The following is a 26,565-nucleotide window of genomic DNA, read 5'->3' on the forward strand; positions in this document are numbered from 1 at the left end:
GCCGCCGCTCCCGTCGGCCTGTGCCTCCCGCCGGGCGTCGGCGGCGGAGCCAGCCCGCCCCGGGCCACGCGCGCTGCCATGGTCAGCGAGGCGAGCGCCGGGCAGAGCGTTGCGGCTGCTCTCCCCTGTCCGGACTCGCCCGCGGCGCTGGGTAACGGCGAGAGAAGCAAGAGGTAGGGGAGGGCGGGGGCGAGGTGGTCGGTGCGGCCTGTCCCGTCCCGCGGCTGCCCGGTGCCCGGCCGCGGGCCTGCGGCGGCCGGGAGCGCCCGCGGCCCGCACCGGCGTGTGGGCTCCGAGCTGGCGGCCGCCTCCCGGGCCTCCCTCGGCGCGGGCGGCCGGGCGGCGCTGGGTGCGGGGCCCCGGGAGGGGGCTCGGGCGTGGGTGGGCTCCGCGGTGTGGGAGTGGGAGTCCAGACGCGCACCGGTAGCGGCTTCGCTTCCAAGTTGTCTGAGTAAGCGAGAAGTGCCCGAGCCCCCCAGGTGGGTCTGAGTTGAGGTCGCTTTGCGTGCGTGCTCTGGTCTCAAGTGGCGTTTGTGCTGTGCTTTTTCCTTTTTTTAGCTTGTAGTAATATCTATCTATATATTTTTTTTAAACGTAATCGATGCTTGGATTCATAAGATGTTATTTTCGTAGCAATGGATTCCAAATTTTATATTTGGTGTTTCTGAGGCAGGTGTGTTGAGATGGGCAGGGGGGAAGATGCCAGATGTCTGTCTCACTTTGTAATGGAAAGTGAGTCTCGGTATTTGGGATCAAAGAAACAAGTGAAGAAGTTGGATGCTTCTAGCTGGATTACAGAAATCCGTGTACTCACTGATGGCAGGATGATTTAGAAAGTTTCTTAATAAAGTGCTCTCAAATGTTCTAGGTTTACCTGGTACCTCTTTGCGGTGTGCTGCTCCACACGTGATAGCGGAGAGGACACAGGGAGAGCAACGTGTTGCTAAGCTGACCTCAGTGCTGTCCGTGTAACACAGCGGGCAGCCCCCAGTCATTGTGTCCAAGCAGCTGCTTTGCCATATCTGTGCTCCTAAGTTTTGCAACTTTTCCTTAAGCTACTCTGAGTGGAGTTGAGATGATTCTTTAAAACGCCGTTATGTAGTGTAGTAAGGACACAACCTTGCTTCCCTGAATTTTTTTTTTTTTAGTGCCATATAACCAAACTTCTGTTAAGCACCCATGTTCTCTGCCTGCTTTAACTGTGGTTCCTTTGGATCCTCTACAACACACACAATATCATTTAGTTGGTCTCTGCAGGCTGACTTGACTGATGCTTCCACCAAGTGCAGAGTCTCTGTCTTCTCACCAAGGTCTGAAGTGAATTTGTGTACTGAGGAAATTGCAGGCATAGATTGTGATTCTGCACATGTGAACTTATATTTCCAGTAAAGCATATTACTTGGTTACTGCTCAGCACCAGGGAGTGGCAGAGCAGGGAATAGCTCTCTGGTAATTTCACTAGGCCACACTGGAGGCTTGATGTGCTCTTGGAATGGGGGAGATGAGTTAACAGATTGTGCAAGACAATGATGAGGAGGATTCACACGTTGGCAGTGTAGGTTAGTTTGCCTGCTGTGGTGTCTTTAAATAGGGGGTGATAATACAACATATTCTCATAATACAGTAAATGCACAATGGTTTTTGTAGCTTCAGAAATTCTGGGCAAAGTGCAGCATTTCCTCAGAAGGAAGACAGCAGTGCCAGCCTGTTAAAACACACAGCATATTGGCAGGACTGTGTTGTGAGCATATTTGCATGATTTGGAAACAGTTTAAGACAGTAGTTCCTGGGCAGGCTGCTTCTTTCAGCATCCTGCTGCTTGGTGTATTGACAGCTCCAAGCAGGGCAAAGATTGTGTCATGGACAAAAAGGATTCTGAGGGACGGAGTTAGGATTTGATACTCAATTTGCTTTGGGGGGCATTTTTGTAGAGGAAAAAAATGCTAATTTTATTATGACTTTAAAATTCTACAGCTGTAAAAACGTGGAATGCACTTTATTTCCTTTAGCATATAGCGTGTTCCCACATTGTCTCAATACAGGAGCCCTGAGAAATTTGACATCCTTCCGAGTTTATGCAACCTATTAGATATTATCTGCTAAGTCAGTGACTTCCATGCATTGTCAGGTCTGTTTAGCAAGCTTACTTTAGAACTGAGTTTGGTTTTTTTAATTTAAAATTCAATATATCCAATACCAATAACAATTTAAGACAAATAAATAAATCATAGTAATTAAATGGTGAATGTGCTGGATGTGGCTGCCGTGTAAGCAGCAGTGTACAGGCCAATTTTAACTTTTCTTGAAGCAAGAATGACCATCCAGTTGTCTAGCATGTGTTTCTTGAAAACATATTTCTTAGGTTTTAATTGTCTTATTAATGCTTTATAGTTATAGCCAGTCAATTTGAGCAATGTTGCTTCTGTCTTTTAATCACAATCATTTGTTCTCAAATCAGAGGCAATATATGAAGGAGGAGGTGGAGGAGCGTGCTGAAGATGAGGCGACTGAATCGGAAGAAGACCTTGACTTTGATGAAAGAATTGGATGCTTTTCCAAAAGTTCCTGAAAGCTACGTGGAGACTTCAGCGACTGGAGGCACAGGTAGGCCTTATTAAGATGCTGACATGATTGATGTTGGGGGTTAGCTCAGTGTAGCATGCTCTGGGAGTAGAAGCTTCAATAGGAGGAAGACAGGCATCTGTGTTCATTTGAAACTACCCAAAAGTGGTTTCTTGATTTCTCTTGTGGACTGACAGAGCTCATCAGCTTAAAGACAGGGCATAGTATCTTATCCAAATAGATGCATCACAAGGGAGATTTTTGTGTAAAACTGGTGTGACTGAAACCAATGTAAAGGTTTGAGGTAAAAACTTCTAACCGGTTGCCACTGGAAGTTCACTGTACCAAGGCCATATTAAAACACTCCAATTTGTTGTCTCATTAACTCTTTTCTCTGTGTCAGGTTTCTGGATGATGCTGTGTCAGCATGAGCTGAAATGCAGGTTGTATTTCATAAAAGAGGGAAAACATTCTCCAGTGCTGTCTAAGAGCTGGCTAAGTTAAGCAACAGGATGAAGAGCAGCTCTCTAAAGCTTTTTGTGTTGAAGGTGTAGTTGATTTTAAGAGTAAGGAAAGCCCTTTGAAGAGCTAAACACTTGGCATGTGCTTGTATTGTCCTTATTAGTCACTTGAGCTTCTTTCAAAAAACTGTAGCTATAAGAAATACCTTTTCTATATGTATCTGAACAGAAAATTGTTCCTGTAAGTTGGGTTGGGTTACAGGCAGTCTGATCTGGAAATGGTGACTTAATGTGTTGGACTATTGGAATTGTTTCCAGTTAGATGGGGAACTGCTAGCAGTTAGTTTGAAATGGAGGACAAAAATCTCTCTCGTGTGATTGTCTGAAACTCAGGTGAATAAAAAGTACAAGAAGCAATTGCAATCTGCAGATAAGCCTTTGAAGTCATTACACCACTTGTAGTATAAAAGTAAATATCACAAGGATCTGTATTACTTTGCTATGTTTCCTGAATTGTGCTGTTAATAATTAAAGGATTATTGTATATAAAATAATCTCTAAGAGCTGGTTAAATAACTCTTTGTTAAAGTTAGTCCCAGTGCCTGAGAAAGCAAGTGAGTCGTTTTTAAGCAATAAATGCTTAAAAATTCCTTTTTTTGTAATATAACACCAGAGAACTTCACTTTAGTGAAGGAATGCCTTAAGGATTTCTCAACATTCTTTGGTTTATCCCAGTAACCTTATAAATGACAATATAGGATTGTCTTATTCCATGCTGTTATAAAATTTGAACGTAGTATTCCTGTTGCATTCAGGATTCAAGTGCCAGGCTTACATTCTGGTGTGTCAGGGATGCCAAACAGAGCAAGACTCTATTCTCAGACTTGCAGTGCCTTAAAACCCATTGCAGAAGAAGTACTGGAGTCTTGAAAGGGCTGAGACTCCAGCTGGGGGCTGGGAGAGCCTTCAGAATAGAGGATCTGTCTTTGGAAATTCTACAGACTTTATTTTCCTGTCCAGATCCACCAATCCCTTTGCTCAGAATTACCCAGAAAGCAGCTATGGCTCTATTTGTTTCCTCGTGTTGGGAAAGACAGTGTGGCTCCGGCTTTCCTCCTGGAGTAGGATAGACTGTGCTCCAGCTTTCCTGGGCTTAGTCTGGCCTGCTGGGCTCCAGAAGGAAATGGAAAGCCAGCATAATTAACTGACTAGTGCATCTGCTTTCACAGTGTGCATCGCCATGAAGGTTTTCATATGTGTGATGGCTACATAGCTTCAGCAGAAAGCTAGGACTTGAAACGTTGCTGATCAATGCAGCAGTCAGTGCTGCAGCCAGTGGCTTCTTTTGTGGATCCCGTAGGACCGTGCCTTCTTGTCCCTGCTGCCACCCCTCAGCTGCAGACCACTGTGTAGTCAATCGATGTCCATCAACAACAGGCTTGGTTTTTTTTTTTTTCAAGCTGCCCTTCGCAGAATCCGTAGAAATACTCCCCAGAATGCAGATGGAAAATGCGTACTGCCAATAAGCTGTACAAATCACTGCTGTGCTCCATAACTGAAGTTTCTTTTCAACTTAACAAAAGTCACGATTGTAGCACGCGCTTCTGTGCATCTGTTACTATGTTTCTGACTATGTGCAGCAGGATAATCTTCCCTTTGCATTGTACAAGGTTGCAAGTGTGATGAATAGGCTTCTTTGGAGATAAGTGAGGCACATATCCTGTTAAAATACACCATTTAGTTTTCTTCCTAAAAATAATTTCATATCAGTTCATCACTTATTTAGCTGTTGGTAGAATGGATAGCTATGTGTGGCTTATCTCCAGAGAGAGAATTGTTTGAAATATTGGGGTGGAAGTCCTGACTGTGCATCTAACTGCAAGTAATATAATAAGGGCACCTTTTGCTAACTGGACAACGCATATAATGCATGTTATTTCTGTTATCTGCTAGCTGCTTGGCTCTAAAACTACATATAAAAAAAAGCGTTATAAAAACTTGGGTTGTAGGCAAGTGGAAGCTTGAAGGGACTTCAAGGTGCACCTTCTCCTAATTTCACTCTTGAATTTAGGATTGAATGTGCCTAGACCATCCCTGACAGTGATTTGTGGGCACTTTGTTTTATGTGCAGAGGAGGATCTATCCTGTTAAATCTTCCATAAAGGGATTTTACAATCTCCCCATCATTGTAGGATTTTACTGTAGTTAATGTAAAAAGTTCTTTCTTGATGCAAAGGTCGGACTTGTTCTTTTCCCCTCCTATGTAAAAACAAATACTGTAGATATGAAAACATTTCTCTAAGAGCAGCTTCTGGATTTATGAATCAAATATACCAGTATTATACTGTTAATGCTCAGATTCTGCAATGTTAGAATTTTGTTCTGCTTGTGTTTCTGAATAATATTTCTCACAATCTAAACTTATTTTTTCTTTTGACCACTCAGTTTCCCTGATAGCATTTACGACAATAGCTTTCCTGACTATAATGGAGTTCACGGTGTATCGGGACACGTGGATGAAATACGAATATGAAGTAGACAAGGATTTCACTAGGTATTTTTTATTAATTATAATTCCTTTTAAAAATTAAGTTGTCTGCATTTCAGGAAAAAATACATTTGAAATGTTCACGTGACTTGCAAGCAATTTATGACTGAAATTAAAAATTAAATACTGAAAGGACTTGATTTTTCTTCTGTTGATTGATTTGGATTTTTTATTTTCTGGAATCTACAAATAAGAGAAATTGAGATTTCTGCAATGAAGAAGTCAAAATAGTGTAGATTTGTTGGTGGAGTCCCTTGAGGAATTATTTGTTAGCAACTCAGAGGACATTGTAATACGTAACTGCACATCAGCTGCGTAAACCCACCAGATTCACATGATGCACACTCTAGTTCATACAGTTAGTATATCGCCATTATACTTTGTGCTGCTGGAGATGAACCTTAAGCACTCAGAACTTTGACTGCGTTATCTAGAGATTGTTGCTGATCTTGTCTTCAGTTACGGCCTTCAAGATCAGCTGAAGATGCATTTGCTGTTGGTTTCATGCGCTTGTCTGGACAGCTCTCCTTTCTTCCTGAGGTGGTCAGGCACCCGTGAGTCCTTGTGAAGTTAATGGAGAGTTTGTGTGCTGAACACCTTTAAATATCATGTGTCTGAAACTGAAATAATTTTAAAAGCTGTTTGACTAGTTGCTGTGGTAACAAGCTAAAAATATGTATATTAATTGGATGTCATGAACAGCAGAAATACCATAGGTTTCTGTAGTAAGAAAAAAACAACCAAACAAAAAAAACCCCCAAAATTTAAGGGAGATGCGTCAAAAACTCGAGTTAGATTAAATCCATTCAGTCAGATGGTGGTTTCATATTCAGGTCATTGCTAAAGTAGGTTCTTTCCCTAGTGAAGCTATTGCATGGGAAGGATAGTCTAGAGGTTAAAAGACTATTATGGGGCTTGGGAGTCATCGTGCTGTAGATTTTCCAGTTTGATTGTGGGTTAATCAGTCAGCCTGCAGTTCTGTGACAATTTAAACCAGTGGCGATTGGTATCACTGTAACTGCTTTTCTCCTGTCTGCTGACCGTTCCTGATCCCAGGTCGAGCCAGTGTTGAATCCCATGCTGGTGTGATTTGTTTGTGGTCAGCTAAGTTCCCAGAAGATCCCTGGGGATTTATTCATTATAGTTTAAATGACTTTTGTGAAACTAACATGAAAACCAGTAAGAAATGCCCAGAATATTGGGGAATGCCATACAATCAGACTTTTGGTGTGATGGAGTGATTTTGGATTTTTTTTTTTTTCCCCCTTACTCAATGGGAAGAACTGTGTTTCACCTCGCCTCATTATGGAAACATTCAGGGTAAAGATTTTAACATACAAGGCATTTAGCTATTATAATATAGGAGCATTTTTGAGAAAATAACTATTTCCAGAAGCATTGCTAGCAAAACCAGCGATCTTTATGACATTGCAGCATTTTCTGGGAAGTGGTTTTAGCAGCTTCCCAGCCTGATCCTGAATGTCACTGTCCTGAAGAATTCTGATTAGGACTGGAAATACAGTATCCTGTCTTAAGGACTAAACAGGAGGAAAGTGGTCAAATATTTACTCAGGTTTAGATTTGTAACTCCTACGTAGCCCTGATCCATTGCATTCTGTGGAATTTATTGCACTGTTGTTGTGTGGGGAAAAAAAATGTGTAAAACATTGAGAAAACTGTGCTTAGAGATGAACTCTTGGGCCAGAGGTATTTAAAAAAATGTTAGGAGTTTCATGGTAAACTTCAACAAAGAAATCTGATGGTTTTATCTCTTAAGTTACCAGTGGTCATCAGTGCTTTCATAATTAAAAGTCCACATTTGTTTGCAAAAATTTTAAACAGCCTAAATTTATATTTACTGGTGTAAATGTTATTTGGCTGTGTTTCTGCAAGTAGTCTGAGAAGTTTAGTAGTATATCTCTTGATACTTGTCCTCCATATTACTTATATAGCTATTTGCCTTCTTTTTTTTTTTCTTTCCAGTAAGTTAAGAATCAATATAGATATTACGGTTGCCATGAGGTGTCAATGTAAGTATTCCATCCATTAAAGTTTTGAAACGCTTTAAGGCTCTTCAGAGTATGCATTTGCTTGTACTGTAGTTGGATATTGTTAAAAATATTCTAACAGTGAATTTTTTTCTGATCTTGATGGTATGTAGTTATCTTCATGGCATATGGCTCACTGAAAGAATTGGTAGGAGATGTGAAGAAAAATATTTATGCCATCTTGTTCACATCTTGCAGAACTTTGCTTTGTCTGTCAGGAAAAAAAAAGGATCTGTTGTTGCAATCTCTCTAGCTGGAGTAATCTAAAAGCTCATGGTGAGGCACAGCTCAGCAGCAGGAATTTATCACAACTTTTTATTTATTTATGAACTTGGCAAATACTAACCTAGTCTATTGTGTAACAATACTGCAACCCTCAGGTAATTTCATCCTCCCAATGAACATATGTATGCCTTCCCTTTTAAAGGCAATGCTTACTGTTCTTTTCAACCACTATTTGTGGTTTTGGTCATCCTGGACTGAGAAAGAGAGACAATGCTGCTACCAGGAATGTAAGCAAGTCTTAAGACTCACTTTTTTGGCTAGATTAAATCTTGCATTAATTGAATGGTACTAATGTACCGTACAATTTGTGTTTGTCTTACAAGTATTAATTCATAAGTCATTGCTCCTTACTCTTAAAATTTATTTTAATATTTTTCAATTATTTTCCAGTTAAAATAAAAGTGTTTGAAAATTCCGATTTTAAAAAAAATTTGAGAAATAAACAAAACTTTATCCTCTGTTTTGGCTAGTCTTAGTTTGGTTTCAGTGCTTATGAGATCCTAGAAAGTTTGTGTATCTGGTTCATGAAAGACCTCTGAAGGTGTTACATCTGTGAGACAATACTGCAAATCTGAAGAGTTTGTTTCTGGTCACTGTGCATCAGTTGATGATACTCTGGTATTATGTCTATGATTCTATGATAGGTTGAAAAGTAGCATTCTGTGGTTTCCCCCTACCTCCCAGTTATCTGCTTTTTGCCAGAGTTGTTTTTCTTTTGGTTTGGACTTTATTAACAATGAACAGTAACTTACACTTAAAGTTTACTGCTGTACTGTGAAATTTCATTTCAACTTGAACTTTTTTTTGTTTGTTTATGATAATCTGTAAGACTCTTAATATTTTTCTCCCTGTTAAAAATAGATGTGGGGGCTGATGTTCTGGATTTAGCAGAAACGATGGTTGCCTCTGCAGATGCACTAATCTATGAACCAGTAAGTTGACACTTAGCTTTTTATTTAAAAACGAAATTACTCTCTACTTGGTGCAGAGCACTGCTGGGCTGGCTTGCTTGCTTGTATTTTTTTGCCCACAATTGGGCTCCTGGAGTAAGGTCTGCAGTGGTTACCCCAGGAAGCTGTTAGGGAAAAAGGGTAGCACTGGGATTTCTAGTGATTTCTACAATTATTTTTACATGTGCAAACTCTAGGGATAAATGCTAACAGTATGTGATATGGAAGGAAAACTATTGGAGTTCTCATCAAAGGAGAATTTATGTAACTGCTTTTTAACTAGAAACAGACTATGATTCTAAAAAGCAGTAGAAACTCACCATTATATCCTTATAATATGGAATGGCATTAAAGATTGTAAATTGGGTTAGTATCTTTTTAATTTCTATATTGTGAACTGAAGCCTCTGGAACTGTGTAAGCCTATGCTCTTAAGGTGGTTCTGCTTGCACAGTACAGTAAGCTTTGAAGTAAATATGCTGTATGAAAATAATCTATCATTTTGTCACTGTTTAATTGCAGAGTGACAATAAACCGTGGCAGATGCTTTGTTAACCCTCCCCCCACACCCCACTAAGGAAAGGCAATAGGAGGGCAAAGAGAGGCAAAGAGAGAGAGGACTTGCAAGTTGGAAAAAGTTAAAAATGTTTTACTAATGCTACTAATAAAATAGAGAAAATAATACAAAATATACAAAACCCATCTTGAATTTCTCGGCTCCGCACTGCACCAGCAGCTGCAGGGCAGGCACCCGCAAGTCCTGGGTTGGACTCTGCAGCAAACCAGAATTGATTCAGGGATGCAGGGTCTGTCACTAGGCCTCAGATCGCAGGGACGACTGGCAGGATCCTCTCCAGATGCTGGCCATAGTTGAAGAGAACGAGACCCTTGTGATCTCCCACGTTTATATGATGTATGATGTGGATGGGATGGAATACTTAGTTGGTCAGTTTTAGTCACCTGTTGAGTTCTCTCCTCCTTGCTAATATGCCCCTCTCACTTACAGGACGTGCATTCTTATTAGCGACCTTGCTGTGTCTGGAAAAACATCTATCCAACTTCAGAAAAGTGTGGTTACTTAGAAGAACTTGGCTGAAAGCAAAACTCACTGGAAGAGAAACTGGTCTTGTTTTTAACAAAACCAGGACACATTTGCAGAAAAATTATTGGAGAATGTAGCTTCCTGCTGGATTTACTACGTTCTCTAATAACTGAACCATATTCCAAATTATAACAGTTTTGTCCAAATTCCTACTCATGTGTGCGAGCAAGAGGAGATGGCTCAATGGAAGGATGGGCTCGGGAAGGGGAAGGAGCTTGGTTTTGTTTATTTGCTCTCCTTGGGACACTTCCCCTTTCTGTCAGGACAGTCATCTCTGTGCTGCCGTAGCTGCTGCATGGTAGCAGTTGCCGTAGTGATTGTAGTCTTAGAAAGAGGAAAATTCCCATGCTTGATCTCTTTTAGCCATGACTCTGGGTAGGTTTAAGCATTAATTGCAATTGAATTTACTGTCTCTGGAGTACATCAGCATTAACAGTACATAGATTTGGATTCAGTGCACAGATGTTACTGGTGATACTAAAGAAGTGTTTAGTGTGGGATAACCCTAGAAATAAACAGTCTGCACCTGCACCCTTGTCTTTCACAGATTGCTCCTCTGCTTGTTTAATTGCTGTTTGCATCAAAACCATGCATGTCAGTTAGATCACTTAGAATTAAATTGCCACTCACTGCTTCTTATAGCCCATGTCAGTCAAAGGCTAGAAGGGCAGAGGCTGCTTGCTGAAGTTACAAGAGCTTTAGGAAAAGATGGTGAAGTTATAAATGGAAACAAGTGAATAATTCGGGGAGGGGAAGGGACAGAAATTTTCATACTTGAGCACTAAGTGTATTATTTAAAGTGCAAAGTCCTTTCATAAACTCCAGTATGTGGTACCAAGTATGTTGAGTGGGGAAAAATTTAATGAAATACAACAAGGCCAAGTGTAGAGTCTTGCATCTGGGCAGGAACAACTCCAGGTTCCAATACAAGTTGGGGAACGACTTGTTAGAGAGCAGTGTAGGGGAAAGGGACCTGGGGGTCCTGGTGGACAGCAGGATGACCATGAGCCAGCACTGTGCCCTTGTGGCCAAGAAGGCCAATGGCATCCTGGGGTGTATTAGAAGGGGGGTGGTTAGTAGGTCGAGAGAGGTTCTCCTTCCCCTCTACTCTGCCCTGGTGAGACCTCATCTGGAATATTGTGTCCAGTTCTGGGCCCCTCAGTTCAACGAGGACAAGGAACTGCTGGAGAGAGTCCAGCGCAGAGCTACGAAGATGATGAAGGGAGTGGAGCATCTCCCTTATGAAGAAAGGCTGAGGGAGCTGGGGCTCTTTAGCTTGGAGAAGAGGAGACTGAGGAGTGACCTCATGAATGTTTATAAATATATAAAGGGTGAGTGTCATGAGGATGGAGCCAGGCTCTTCTCGATGACAACTAGTGATAGGACGAGGGGCAATGGGTGCAAACTGGAAGACAAAAGGTTCCACTTAAATATGAGAAGAAACTTCTTCTCGGTGAGGGTGATAGAACATTGGAACAGGCTGCCCAGGGAGGCTGTGGAGTCTCCTTCTCTGGAGACATTCAAAACCCACCTGGACACATTTTCTGTGTAACCTTATCTAGGTGTTCATGCTCTGGCAGGGGGATTTGACTAGGGGATCTTTCGAGGTCCCTTCCAATACCTAACATTCTGTGATTCTGTGAGATGGATTGTAACTCCACACCTCTTCCCATACCCCAGTTCTCTTCTGGGTTCATGGATGGGACTTCAATGCTTCTTGCATGTTTTATTACATATGTGATTTTTGTTTCAGGTAGTATTTGAACTCAGCCCACAACAAAAAGAATGGCAAAGGTAAAGCACTGAGATACATGCCTATGTTTTGTGTTATTTGTACTTAAAGTGACTTTGAGGTACACCAGTCATGTGACAGAACTATGTCTTGGGTCTAACAGTTCCTCTTTGTAATTTATGAGTGCCAACTTGTGGAAAAAATATTAATTTACTTCGCTGTCTCATTATTTGAGATCTCTGTAATGGAAAAAAAAATGGCTTTGGGCTTATTTGTGGAACTGGGTCATGCAGTTGAAAGCCAAGATACATGGAGGCATTCGACTTGTGCTACCATGCATTTGTTCAGAAACATAAGTTTTAATTGCGGGTTCAGACGTGTAGCACAGCTTGATATCTAAATGTCACAGATAGCTTGATATCTAAATGAACAGTAGTAACAAATTGGCATGTTATTGGGAAAGCAAATGAGTTTGAGTCTTTCATAGAACTGAATTGACACACTGTTTATCATTTAAATTGGAATAGCTTGGTTGTATGTGTGATCGCTATACTGCTGGTCTTGTACTAGAACCTGAACCTTATTTGGGAGTCTGGCTAGTTTTCATATTTTGGTAGCACACTGCTGTGAACACCAGAGCTTTAAGCTCTGCATAAAATATCATTCTCAAAGTTTATTTTAACACTTTAATACTGACATGAACCTTGCTAACTTCTTGATTTATAACCTGCAGCTGAAACTGATAATTAATTGTGAAATTATTTTTTGTTTTACTGTTACATGCTTTCACATTTGACTCTGTAATCTTTAGGATGCTGCAGGTAATTCAGAGTAGGCTGCAAGAAGAACACTCTCTTCAAGATGTGATATTCAAAAGTGCTTTTAAAAGTGCTTCTACAGCACTGCCACCACGGTAAGAAAAATTTGGATATTGGTGGTGTTGTTCTGCTCTCTCCTGCCATATTTAATTAGACTTCACATTTTATTGTGGTTATGATTTTTTCCCAGAAGATAAGGTTGTAAGGAAAGAAGACCTTACTGCTTTTTATTGCATTTTAAAATAGTATACTTAATACTTGCTTTGGAGAACAGTTATTTTATGAAAACCTCTGGGGTTTCCAACCTGGAGACTTCCACATTTTGTGTGTACATTTATACTTATATATGTGTATATAATACAGACACACACATAAATATGTACACACACCTTTTCAGTCCATTTTATCTGATGCTTCCTTTTTAATGTGAATTGGTAATGCCAAAGCAATACTAAACAAGTCTTTTTTTAAAATGAAATAATATCTTTCTGTCCAGCAAGTTTTTAAAAGAAATCCTGCTATTAGCTGTGCCTTAATACTTTATGGTTTTAAAAGAATAAACCTTTGAATAAAAGTGTGTTTTATTAGTAAACGCCCTGGTCTAAGATAGCACTGTTAAAATCGTGTGGAGAAACCTTGCTGTTTAATCCAGCTACCCACAAAATGCCGAGAGACTAACATGTAGAAAGCTTGGTCTGCCTGAATCTAGGTGCTATGTGATTTTTCTTTTTTCCAGGGGAAGATGCTTTCTACGTGAAAGCTGAGTTTCCCTTTACAAACAAACAAACAAAACTCCCATACAAGCAAACACCAAAAATACTGTATGCACTTTCCATGTTGTAATCTCCCTGTTTGGGGACAGAATACATCCTTTCTTCCTAAGGCAGAACTAAAGAAGGCTCACAAAATCTTTTCTCTCATTTAGTTGATGTATTCAGATTCACTAAGTCTGTCCTTCTGTGCCGCTATGATGCTTGTTAGTGCAGTATTTGAGATGGTATTTATGCTTGAGATATGTTTAAAATTTTTTCATATCTCTCTAAGGAGCGGATTTGGAAATATGTTCCCAGTTGTGGACATCCCAACAAGTGTTGGAAGAGGAAGGTTTCATAAAAAATAAATGTTGAAGGCTGTTCTTGCTACAGTGTTCATTGTAGCATTAAACCTTTCCCAACAAACCATTTTGGGTACAAATAATTGGAAAAAAAAATCCCCAGGGCAGCAAGTTAGACTTACAGTCTTATGTTTTCTGTTCACATGTTCAGGTATCATAAGTTAGCTTTGTAGGACAGATCTCTGAATATAAGTACAAGCGAAAGCTTATTGGTTTCATCAGACTGACCTTTATTGGATTCCTTCCCTTCTACCACCCCTGCTATAATTCCAGAAGAATACGATAGGAGAGGTAGATGATAATGATATATCTTCATGCTAGGAAAGGGAAATCTAACTGTACTGCTGTTACTTCTGTTAGTGAATATTCTCAAGTACTCTTTATGTTGTTTTTGTTTAAAACAGGGAAGATAATTCGTTACAGTCTCCAGATGCATGCAGAATTCATGGTCATCTCTATGTCAATAAAGTGGCAGGGAACTTTCACATAACTGTGGGCAAGTATGTTCTCTTCAATTCCTGAAAATAAAAAAGAATTGACTTCTACATTATATATAGTGCATGCATGTATATGTGTGTGTGTGCTTTTACACTTTTGAATTAATGACTGGGTTTTATTAACCTTTCCATACACATGCTTGGTACTGTTTTCCATGTAGTATCTTTTCTTGCACAGTTAAAACCAAATTTCTTCACAAGTTATTAAAACAATGTGGTACAGTACAGTGTTGCATGCAATGTAGTGGTTATGAATTCTAGCGTCTTGCAGGATGAAAACTCTTGAAAATAGTGTATGACATGGAGTGGACTGCTTGTACTTGCCTCCAGTCTCTGGGCCTGTCCAAACGTCTCCTTTCTGTTGGTACACAGTTCGCTAACATGGATGCAGTGTAGATATGTGCCATTTCGGTGCTGAGGTAACGTAGCTGCAGAACCATAGTTAGGGAGCTAAATGCCAGTTCATCTTGCTTTGGAGAGAGACTTTCTGATATGTTCAGCAATGGTATTAGCTTATATACACTGCACGCAAACATGTGTTCACTTTTCTCTGTGCCTCCAGCTCTGCTGTCCTCACTTGTCATCCTGTTATCTCTGTCACCTGAGATCTTAGCATGCAATCTGTACTCTCTAATTTACCCACGTGTCATTCCAGCTGCTGTCTTTGTGTGGATATTTCTCCAAATGTCACTTCTGCCTGGTCCTGTACCACCTCTCTGATTTGCCCCTGGATGTCCGACTTCTTAAGCGCTTTTCAGAGCTGATCATTTCAGCCTTTCATCTGTACTGCCATCACTTCTCTCTTCCTCTCTCTAGTTCTGCAACCCTGAATAATCTTTTGCTTTCCTTTGCTTCCTTTTGCTCATCATTACATTTGTGCTTCTGCAAAGTTGCTTTATCTTCTTGTAGGTTTGGGTTTTTTTTTGTGGCTTTTCTAAATGGCTGCCTTTGTACCTTTTTGCTTGGTTATTTATTGTAGTCCTATTTTGACTGATCTCGTTGTCTTTCTCCACCTTCTGTTTGTCAAAAACTTACATGCATTTGGTAATGATTTAACTTAAGCTAAGTAGGGAAAGGTTCCCGCATCATTGGCTGGACAGGTAAGGATGAAATGTGGCTGAGAGGCTGTTTTACTTTCCAGAGAGAATTGCACTTTTTTCCCCCCTTCTTGCTGTTACCAGCCTCTGCATTGACCTTCCCTTGCAGCATCCAGAGCTGAAGTTATCTTAGTTAGGGAGCAAATACAGAGCGTAGTTAACTTTCTTAGTCATAGAGCAAGTATAGTAAAGTTTCATCAGTCACGTGAGCAGTTCTGCAGCTTTTCATGTGTTAGGCCTCGGTGGCTCTTGTGGGAGCCTGGGAAAAATTTGACACAGTAATTTTGTGTGAGAGGGTTTCCATGAGACTTATGTTCCTGTACCTTGTAATTCAGGCTGTCTGTACTTGGCAGTAATAAAAGTCATATTTTTAAGTATAGATACAATTTATATATATATTTGTAAAACATATACGTATTATAGATATTTAAACATATATACGTTATATATATGCACATTTTTATATATATATATAAATATATAAATAAAGTATTTATTGAAATAGAGGCAGAAAGGTTTTTTTTTTCTAGGTAGTCCTCTTTAGGAAAGCTGTATCTTTTGTGTGGATTCACCAAAAAGATTTTTCATAAAATGTATCTTGCTTTCTTTAGGGCAATACCACACCCTCGAGGCCATGCACACTTGGCAGCCCTTGTAAGCCATGAGTGTAAGTTCTTTTTGTCACCTCCATTCGAACAAGTATCTTTTTGTTCTGACTGCTGTCTCCTAATTCATATGTTAACATAGGTTGCTGGTGTAAAGATGTTCTAGCTGGGCAATTGCATTGTAGATGGAAGTGAAGAATATTCTTTGCAATGTTATGACTCAGTAGTGACTTACTTTCATGCGTTGAACACTATTAATATTATCTTTAGGTTGCTTCTACAGTAATGATAACATAGGAATCTCAAATGTATTTTAACACAGATACCGTATGAAATTCCCATATTTCACTCCAAACTACCAATTTCCTGCAAAATCTGTTTTTATAAGGTTACAAATTTCTGACTTTTGTCCTCAGAAACTTCATTTTTAGGTTATGAGTCTAGATATTAAATGTGTGTTCCCGCCGTACTTAATGCGAGGCAAGGGTGACTTACTGTGAAAAACGAACTCGGTGTTGATTAAACCTCCAAACGTCTGCATGTGAATTTATGTCAACACAAGTGTGTAATATTACAGAGCTTAAATATCTTTGTAAAACCAGGCAATGCAGTAACTTGGTAGTTGTTTCATGTTTCCTCTCTACATTTCATTTATGAAATTTTGGTGCTTTAAATACCATTACATACAAGAACCTGGATAGTAGAATAACTTCAGTATTTGGCCAACTGGGAACTTTCTGTCATTAAATTCCAACTTTATTCAGATCTGGGGCTGATTCAGATAGAGAGATAATTTGTTTTGGAAGTTCTTTAATAGAGAAATGTAATTGTTTGTTAAATATTTTGGGTTTGAGTTTTGTTTGAAACATGTACGTAGACATATTGATGTAGTCACAGGCACAAATCCAATTAAATGCACTGGTGTTTGAAATACTCTAACCTGTTTTCCAATGTGAAAAATGGGTGCATCTTTTTCTCTGACAAGAGTGCAGAATCTGATAGTTTAAAAAAACCCTTGTTTAATTCCTCTGTGTTGTCTTTCAGCCTATAACTTCTCTCATAGGATAGATCATTTGTCATTTGGAGAGCTTATTCCAGGAATCATTAATCCTTTGGATGGAACAGAAAAAATAGCATCAGATCGTAAGTGTTGTATGTTTAAAAAAGCATCTTGTTTTCTATATTTTTTCCAATAATTACATTTAAAATACGTTAATATTTCATGAATGTTGTGATTTTCAAATAGCATGTCCTGCTGAATTTGGTAGCGAGCAATGCACTGTTCAATTATCTACATAGCATCTTAAATGGATTATTTTAGTATCAATATTGCTATACTTTGCTGTTTCGCTGAAGTTCATTTGCAGTTTCTTTTGGATTTGTGTTATGTTGAAGTTACAGTATGTCTGAGCATGTTGCAAAGAATTTTGCAGCAGTATGCTACAGTGGAGATTGATACATCTGGTTGTTGTCATAATGGGGAAAAATAAGCCTGATTTGGTTTAAAAACAAAACAAAAAAAAACAAACAAAAAACCCCCAAAACAGCATCAGGAGTCTTGGATTCTCTTCCTGTATTTGGTTTGTCGCTTCCACAGTGTATTTTGTGAGGCTACTGCAGGCAGGGTTTGTGTATCCCTTTGTTTCATCATGTGTAAATAAAGGGGTGTAGTAACCTGCCTCACAGATCTGCCCTCGCCTCGTCCTCTGATGTGCGTTCCCCAGAGCGATCCCCAGAACCTTCTGAAGCTGCTCCAGCCAGAATGGCTGAAACAAATTGCTTCAGTCTATCGGCATTTGTTCTCTTGGGGAATTGCACCAAGACAGAACGATCATAAATGCATAAGCATGCTGGCTGCTGTGGATGAATTCTCTAGAAGTCTGTCTAATCAAGAGAAAAACTGTTATGCATTTAGAAGGGCTTCCAGCGTTGTATAGACAATTCAATGGCTAAAATCTAGTCAAGCTGCTGTTGAGACGTACGTATCTTGCAAAATGTGACTGTGTGAAACTTGCCCAGTTCTGGTGTCCTGGAATGTCTGTGCATTTCGTTTGAAACCTTGAGTGGCCTGACCTTAACAAATCTTGATATCACATGGGTAAAGTGTAAATTCCTCTGAGTACAAATGTGACATAGGCCTTGCCCGTGGAAACTAACTTTGTTCGTGCTGATGGTGCTGAAGTAGCCTTGGCAGCCCTGGGTCTCCTTGAAGAATGTCCCTAGTGTAAATGGCGTAGCTGATTAACTGTTTTAAATATTATTTGTTTGATTTATTTATGAATGTCTCAGATGATCCTTGGCTCTGTACTTAATTCAACAGTGAGATTTGTTTTCTTCTAGACAACCAAATGTTCCAATATTTTATCACAGTTGTGCCAACCAAGCTACATACGTATAAAATTTCAGCAGAAACACATCAGTTTTCAGTGACAGAAAGGGTAAGTAGCAGAGAAAACCATGCAGAGAAAACAGTAATTGTTCTTTACAAAAGCTCAACTGTGAAAATGGAGACTTAGTTGTACTATGGTTTTGAAAGCTCCTGTAGGGTGAAGAGACTTGTGCAGAATGTTCTAGTGCAGTGGATTTATCTGTAAATAATGTAATACTCATGTTAAAATAGATATGCTTGGTGACGCATGCCAACTTCTTGCATTACTGTTTTGCAACCATAAGTCTGGAATCTGATATTATAATTAATGATAGATATCCAGTCATTTCTACTTCACTGGATGCTAATAGTGGTGGTGGTGGGGAAATCCTGTAAGTTTTAGTTCTGTAATCTTGAGTGTAGCTTTACAAATATTTAATCCACCTTTAGCTTTTTATCCCTGTAGGAAGCAAACAAAAAACGACAGCTCATTTGAATGTCATTAACTTGGTTGTGGAGTGTTAGAAATGGAAACAAAGGTAGTTTGTATGAAAAACTTACCACACAAAGTGTATCTGTCTTTCAGCTGTCTTATTTAACCTTTGTTGAACCAACTAATTTAATTATTCGCCAGACTAGAGAGCTTCCACTTCTGGGCTTGGAGAGGCTTTTAATTCTGAATCTATAAAGTAGTTATTGCAGCTTAGTACATGGGCAAATCATAAAGTACTAATTTTAAAGACTGCTGTAAATAAGAAAACGACCTTGTGTATACCAGTTACATATCTCATTTCCAGACACTGAACTCTGTTTTGATCTTAGATTCAAAAGCCAAAGAAAATAATCCTTGCCAAAATTTTAATTAAAAATTACAGATAAAGCGAGAGGTAAGAAGGAAGCCTTGAGCTGAAGGGAAATTCAGATATTAGGATGGTACTTCACTGTAATACAGTTTGTGGTGTTCTCCAAGGGAGAAAAATCTTTTATTTCCTTACAATTCCATGCTGTACTTCTGAAAAATATGGAGCTGGGAGAAGTAGGGTAGAGATATGATGTCTTGGAGTTCAATGTGGGACATGCAGACCGCTGAAGGGAAAGGTTTGGTCTAAAACTCTTGAAAGCTGGAGTAAAGAGAGGAGTGCAGAGGAATTTCATAATGCAATACACCCCCACCTCCTGCTGGTCTAGCAGTCCACTGCATGTTTTCTCCACACAATCTCTGTGACAACTAAAGGACTCCTTAAACTTCTGGACATCAGTCAACTGCTGGTCTTACTCCTTATTGCATTTGTTTTCATCTTGAATTAAATTTTTCTCTCCTCCTGCTATAAAGATGGTTTCTGTGAATTAACTGTGCAGTCTTAGGTCTTTAATTTTTGTGGGGATGTGTTTTTTTTATGGAAGTTGCAACACAGCCACAGGTTGCTTAGGAGAAAAGCTTGTGAATAGCGGAGGTAAAGTGGCATTACATGGTTGCTTGCACTGTCAGTAGGTAGCCCTGTTGCCTGTAAAGCTTGTTTGTGTTTATCTTTGGAAACCAGATATCCCTAGCAGGTGAACTGGGAAAGGCTATTAAGACCAGTTAACGCTGAACAACTTAATGCATTTGTTTTGTAAGGGTAGGCACATATGCAGACCTGGAAAAAGGTGGTCAGCTGGCCATGGCTAAAACTTGAGTACAGTGAGATTTAATTGCCCCTGGTGAAGAGACTGGGAAGCAGAGTTTGAAAGGTGTGGGCAGAAGCATCTCCGCTATTGTTGATGTTTGAGATGCTGTGTTTATCTGTGTTAAAGGGATTTAATCCTTTCAAGGCTTCACTGATATCTGAGATATATGATACAGGGTTGTTATTTTCAGCAACCTTCAGCAACCAACAATTAAATCATCTGGAGCAGCAGAAGCTAGAAGCAGACCAAAATGGTCTGTGGAAAAAGAATTATTTATCTTTTGAGAGTGGAGTTTTGGGCATTCTGTTTAACTTTGTATTCTTTTTTCACCATTTGACCTCAAAAGACCGCTAAGGCTTAGGGAAACAATAGAGGAAAAGCAAACAAAATTATATTTTGTCCTCGGGCAATGGCAAGGTTCTGTTCAGCTACCTGCAGTCTTCTCTTCTTTCTTAGTGTGCCTGACTATCCATCTTCTCATGCCGAATGTTGTCGTGCTCTTGAAACAGAGAAGGCATTCTGTACTCTGGGTTTTTTTGCTGTGGTTTTTTTTTTTTTAAACCATTGCAAAGTTTCTGTGACCTGGTGTCATAACTGATACTTTATTTTGACATCCTTTTTACTTTGGTTTGGCATCAAAAGCAGCAATATGTTTTACGTCAACGTTAGCTGACTGGAGGAGTTGCCTAGTCTGTATTTGCCAAAGTGGTAGTCTGCTTTTGATTTTGTACTGTATTCTGCACATTTTTTGAGCAAAACCCATTAAATCTACAGGTGAAATGGAGCTGTGATATATTGCTTTTCTGTTCAGTCTTGCTTGTCTGTCTTCTCTACTCTTATTAGCCTAGACATGTCTGAGTTTATCTTCAGTAAATTAGGTTCTTTTCTGCTGCCTTTGTATATTTTCAGCCAGACTTACCTGACAGTACATTTATCAGCACCTTTCACTAACAACAATGGTAGCAAACTTCTGAAAGGAACTTAAGATTGTGTTGAGGGTTTTTTTATCCTGAAACCTTTTTTAAAAAGTAGATATTCACAGCAGCCACACACTCCTCTTTGGAGTCTTTTGGTTTTAGAAGTTGGGCAACTGAGAAGAAACTGTAGAAGTTCTTGGATTAGAACTAAGGAGTCTGATGTGTTTAGAGCAGTCATGGCAAGTTAGTCATTATCTTCACCTAGGCATATTTCTTGCTGCATGACTGTCTGAGATGACCTGACTGACAAAAATTTTGAAAAGAGGCTTGATACTGACATTCTGTTTTCAGACCTCAGAATTTTTGAAACTTAAGAATGTGATGTATGTTTGTGGTTTTTTTTTTTCCATCACAGTAATGGATTATGGCATATGTGTAAGTATGCACTGAGAAAAAAAAATAGCATTGATCTAATTTAACTTAGGCTTCTGAATTTCTGTCTTGCTATACTCTAGTTTAGGGACTTCCCTGGTATTTTTAAGAACCAGCAATTAAATCCTTTGTGGCATGTGAATCTGGAGATCTGATCCAAGGAAGAAGGAGGATGAAGCCTAGTGAGTCTTAGATGCAGTATGTGAATTTATATACACCCTCTGGGAAAACTGCCCTAGCTAAAGTTGTTCAACAACTTAAATGTCTCCTGAAGGACTCATCCTGATTTAAGTGACTAATGTTAGTGCATAAAGTAGGAAGAGTTGGGGCACTGTATTATACCAGTGCTTTCATTTGAGTTCACAGGCTAGACCAAGACTGTGACACTTGTCCTCACAGGTACCAAAAGCAACCCAGTTATAAACATCATTGTTTAAAACACCAGGTCAGCAAATCTTGAGGGGATAGTACTGAAGCATGATAGTGAACATTGACAAGCAACACAGAAGACCAGTGACCAGGACAATAAGTTATTTCATGATGTTTGACTTTTAGAAGGTACTGGCCAAAGTTGTCTTGATGTTCCCTGGTCTTCTGTTGATTCCCAGCTCTGATTAAGTAGCTCTTTGTCATCACATCTATTTAGATTGTTTCCTTGTGACTAATAAGAAGTGACTAACTTGTGTTTCTGTCTTTCAGGAAAGAGTAATTAACCATGCAGCTGGCAGCCATGGGGTATCAGGAATATTCATGAAATATGATATCAGCTCACTTATGGTGACGGTGACCGAAGAACACATGCCTTTTTGGCAGTTCTTAGTGAGGCTCTGTGGCATTATTGGGGGAATTTTTTCGACGACAGGTAACTATCAGTGCTTTGGCTCTTAACTCCTATTAGATTTTTTTTTTTTTTTGGTCACTGTGATTATGTTATGGATAAATTACAGGGGAGTTCTGAACCTCTAGCAGGTTTAAGACAAAGTACTCATTTGTGTGCACTGAAACATGCAGTGGAAGCTACTATTTTTTGGTGTCTCAGTTTGGCATTTCTGCTGTTCTGAGAGCCTGTTGTTTCCTTTTTGGTAACTATAGCATAGTTTATGTACTTCTGGAAGAGCAAAGACATGGATATATAGATAAATACACACATACACACACTGACCTCTAATATTCTGTGTATTTCCTATAGTTGGGATCCAGTGCTAAATCAGCGCCAAAAATTGAGATAGAATTTCCATCTGAAGTAATGGGGAGGATTTTCCTTGTGTAACTTGTCAATGTACTGCAGGATTTGCTCCTTCAAATAAAATAAGTTGAAAAGGCAGGATTCACTTATTAGTCAAGACATAATAGGATATTTTGATTAGAAGTTATTTCTTTTCTTGACTTTCATTTGAAGAGAGTGTAGTAAAGGGACCTTGAACTAAGAGCTCTCTTTCAAAGTAGGTGTTTCTGTCCTGCAGAATGTATTTTCACTCATGAAAGCTGGGCAGAGGAAAATACATTTGCTTGGATAGCTTGGGTTTTGCCTTTACTGATGTTTTTCAGAATGTTAGAAATTTCTCTGCCCTTGATGATTCCTTTTTTATGTTAATTTCTCAGTGTTCTACACACCAGTTTACTGAACTGTATCCTGTTTAAGTATTGTGTGGAGTTTTGTTGTAATACTTGCATAAGTACTACAGTTTTACTACTTGTGACAATTTAAATCTCATTTGACACTGCAGGAATTTTACATGGCTTTGGAAGATTTGTAGCAGAAGTTATTTTTTGCCGTTTCAGACTGGGCTCTCACAGATCCACATCGGTAAGAAAAACTTTCTCCAAGTATTAAGTGAGTGGTGCAGCTACCCGAGGATGGATGAGCAGGATGACTTTGGGACTGAGTCCCAGTAGAATTTAAGATGTTTGCAATAAACCGTCCCCTTAACATGCATATGAGCAGACATTTAACAGCTTTTAAAATTAGTTGGAAACTTCAGCATGTAGGGAGGCAAGGTGTTCTCTGAGAAGTGAATTATTGAAACTGTGTCTCTTAGATGTCCCTGCTACATTCCCTCCATCGTTCATCCTGTATTATTTTCATTTTCATATTGCTACAAAGCTGACATGTTTTCCCAGGCCTTGTCAGTCTCCCTCACATATTCTTCTTCTGTGTGGCCTGCTGGCCGAAGAAGAGGCGCTGGGTTTGCAGGGGCTCCCTGTTGCTCCCGATCAGCCCACTGGCTGCTGCCGAGCAGCGTGAAAGAGCAGAGTAGTCTTTGCCTTTCATTTCATTGAGCATCAATAGACTTGCTCCTCTAGCAACTGCTTGATTTTATTTTACTTTTATTTCTCCCATTTAAGCCTGCAGGTAGCCTTTAAGATTTCTGCCTTTCTCTCAAATTTGGTTGCAGTTTGCCAGCTGGCAAGGTTATGTGAGTGGGGAAAGAGTTGGAAAGGCAAGCAGATTTGTGTAGTTTTTGTTTGGGACACCAGGCAAGAGGCATACAAGAAATGCAGAAGAATAAAGAAATATATGTGGGGGGGAAGATTCTGTTTCTGGACAAGCCATTAATAACTCTTTGGTTTTGTTTGACTAGGTCCCACTTCCTGATGGCCACACAAGCAACCACTTACCTCTAATTACAGACAATAGTACGCATTAGACTCCTGAAAAAACTTTCTTCCTGCTGGACACAGAAGACATTTTTATAATAAAGAAAACATTGTGCAATATGCTGAGACAGTGCTGATGGGCAGCAAAATACGAAACCTTTACAAAAACAAACCAGAACAAGCCCCCAGAAAACAACAACAAAACTATTTGTGTAATTTTTTTGTCTTTCTGTGTGCACATGGAGTCATGGGAAGTTGTGAGACCAGTGAGGTGGACCATCTGCTGGAGATTAAAGAAGCGTTGCTGCCAATACAGTATTCATGATCAAGCTGAATGTCATTGTGATGACTGACATCGACCTCTGGAACATCTTGGTGACCTTGGTTCTGTGCCTGGGAAGGGTCTGAGAGGAGCAGAGCACACGTGGGACGTGTGGAAGGGCTGGGCAGCAGGTGAAGGGCAGTACCAGAGCTGGGGTTTGGGCTTTCTTATTCTTTTGTGATGGTGGGGCTGGGGACTAAGATGCTATTCTTACAGCTGGGGAGCAATCCCAGAAAATCCTGAAGAAGAGGGAGACGAGAGAGAACTCAGGGAGTAACGTGCAGCCCAAGCCAAAACTTTGGTCATTGCCACTGCCTTTCCGTAGTCCCACCATTCCTTGCTGGAAGAAACATGATGCGGAGCAGGGGAGAACCTCTGTGTTTTCACACAGCCGCTTCACAGCAGCGAGAATCCCTTCTGGTGTGGATGTGGAAGTGCCCGAGGATGCTGGGAAGGGCTCCAGTGTGCACAGTCTTTTTGAGTTGGAATAATAACTTGCCTTTTGAACAAGGCGCTTGACTGTAGTTTTGATAATAAGGCAAGACTCCCTAGCAAAAGATCAGGAAATCTCTTTGTACTCCTTGGTAAAGAAATTGCTTTGATGCAACCTTTGTTGTACCCCTGCTGCTAGTATGCAAGCCATGGTCTGTAAATCCTGGAGATGGGGAGGAGAAAGAGCAAGAAGCTGCCTTGCTTGGTTCAGCAAAACTGCAGACATGTGGAATTCAGCGCAGCTGCGAGGTCTGCGAGCCTGGGCCGGTAGTGGTGGAGTTGGTAGTAGGTGACTTCAGGGAATCTGAATCATTTTGCTGCAGACAGATGATAAGGGATCTGCAGAATTAATCCTTATTGTTCATGAAGGTTTTTGTATAAGAAATGAAGAGAGCAATATCAGTTTTATATTGTAAATATGCTACTAAGAATGAATGTTACTAATGCAGGTGGTGCTTTGAGAAGTAAAACATCCTCTTACACCTGTGGTTAAACAGTTGCCCCACCAGGGTAAAAAATTAATAATATGGTTCCTTCTCAGCAAAACTGATTTAATAATATATTAGGAGATGATGCTGACCCTGGCCTCACTCACCATGGAATGAATATTATAATTGAGAGGACTAACTATGGAAAAATAAAAATCTCTGTGGCATTGTCAGATTTTGCTGACTTCTGTTAATGTACTTTACAGGACACTTGGGTCTTGGTGATGAGCACAGTGTAAATAAGATAGCAGAACTGCTTTGCAAAGCAAAGGGCTTCCTAAACTGAGAAATCATATGAGATAGTAAACAAAGTATGGGAAATGAGGCAAGAATTTTGTCCAACTGTTGAGAAAGGCAGAAGTTCAAGGAAGCCAGGTCCTTGGGGTTGACAGCCAGGTTTGGGGTGTTCTCTTTTGTGGGTTTTTTAACACTAATTGAAACTCAAGCCGCTTGAGAAACTCTTGGCCTTGGTAAGTAAGAAAATCAAAAGCTGTAAATTTTTGGTTCCCATTTCTCCTTGGCATTTCCCTCTGAGGTTTCTTCCCTACTTCTGCTCGGACTGATTCTGCTTTGGGCTTTCTCCTGACACTTGTTTCTTATCTGCCTGGAACAGACTGTACTGATGGGAGATACTGATCTCAGTTGACTTTCTGTACCAGAACTTAAATGTTATTTTCTATTCTCACATAAAAGAGCCAAGTGGCTTGGTGTGTCTTAAATGCTGTGTGGCGTATTCGTGTTGTTCTGTCTAGAGCAAAGCTTGAGTGGTGGCTGGTTGCTAATGGAAAAAAAAATTGGGATTGACTTCCAGCTGTGAGATGCTGCATTGTGGAGTGGATCCAGGCTGAGCTGCAGGTGTGTTGCTGTGCTGGTTGGTTGGTACAGCTGTTTTTACTGTGGGGTTGTTTGTTTGTTTGTTTTGCTGTTTTTACTGTGTTGCTGCGCTGGTTGGTTGGTGCAGCTCTTACCACTGCAGCCTTGTACCACCTGTATTTACCTTGAGCAGCATGTGCAAGGCTGTTCCAGAGAAGAAAGTTTTTTTTATTGAAGTGATGTTTTTTTGGTCATGTTTATTTATGTTGTGGACGAAAAATGAGAGCGTGGTATGGAAAAATGAAAGGAGTGGGTGCGCCCTCGCAGGGCGCGAGTTGTGTCAGCAGGAGCCCTGTCGCCTTGACTCCCTGTGAGAACTGGAGTGCTGTGGCTGTCCCCAGGTCCCTTGAGCCGTGTCCCAGTGCCACGGAAAGCCAGCGCTACCAAGAGAGGTGGGGAGGGGATGGGAGCGGGTAATTCCTCAAGTAATCCCGGTTTTAGGGTTCAGGAGGAAACACCAGTCTGGGTTTTTAACAGGACAGAGCACCTTTGGTCCGGTCGCCTGTGAGCCGGAATTGCACAAGAACTTGCTGTAAAATCTCCAAGTTAAGATGACACACTTCACTTCTGTGGTTCTGGGTGTATTTTG

At 40.1% G+C, this 26,565-nt stretch overlaps 1 protein-coding gene across 1 annotated transcript; it reads left to right on the forward strand.

Annotated features, from left to right (window-relative positions):
* ERGIC2 (ERGIC and golgi 2) lies at nucleotides 1-25,822 on the forward strand. Its single transcript, XM_065637700.1, has 14 exons — nucleotides 1-173; nucleotides 2,459-2,604; nucleotides 5,469-5,577; nucleotides 7,555-7,601; nucleotides 8,766-8,836; nucleotides 11,709-11,749; nucleotides 12,499-12,600; nucleotides 14,024-14,119; nucleotides 15,825-15,880; nucleotides 16,863-16,961; nucleotides 18,159-18,256; nucleotides 21,903-22,065; nucleotides 22,931-23,010; nucleotides 23,786-25,822. The coding sequence occupies exons 2-14, from the start codon at nucleotides 2,499-2,501 to the stop codon at nucleotides 23,849-23,851; spliced, it is 1,134 nt and encodes a 377-aa protein (XP_065493772.1). The 5' UTR covers nucleotides 1-173; nucleotides 2,459-2,498; the 3' UTR covers nucleotides 23,852-25,822.
* The last annotated feature ends 743 nt before the right edge of the window (nucleotides 25,823-26,565 follow it).

This window comes from Caloenas nicobarica, chromosome 1 (genome assembly GCF_036013445.1).
Source record: "Caloenas nicobarica isolate bCalNic1 chromosome 1, bCalNic1.hap1, whole genome shotgun sequence".
Taxonomy (NCBI): Eukaryota; Metazoa; Chordata; class Aves; order Columbiformes; family Columbidae; genus Caloenas; species Caloenas nicobarica.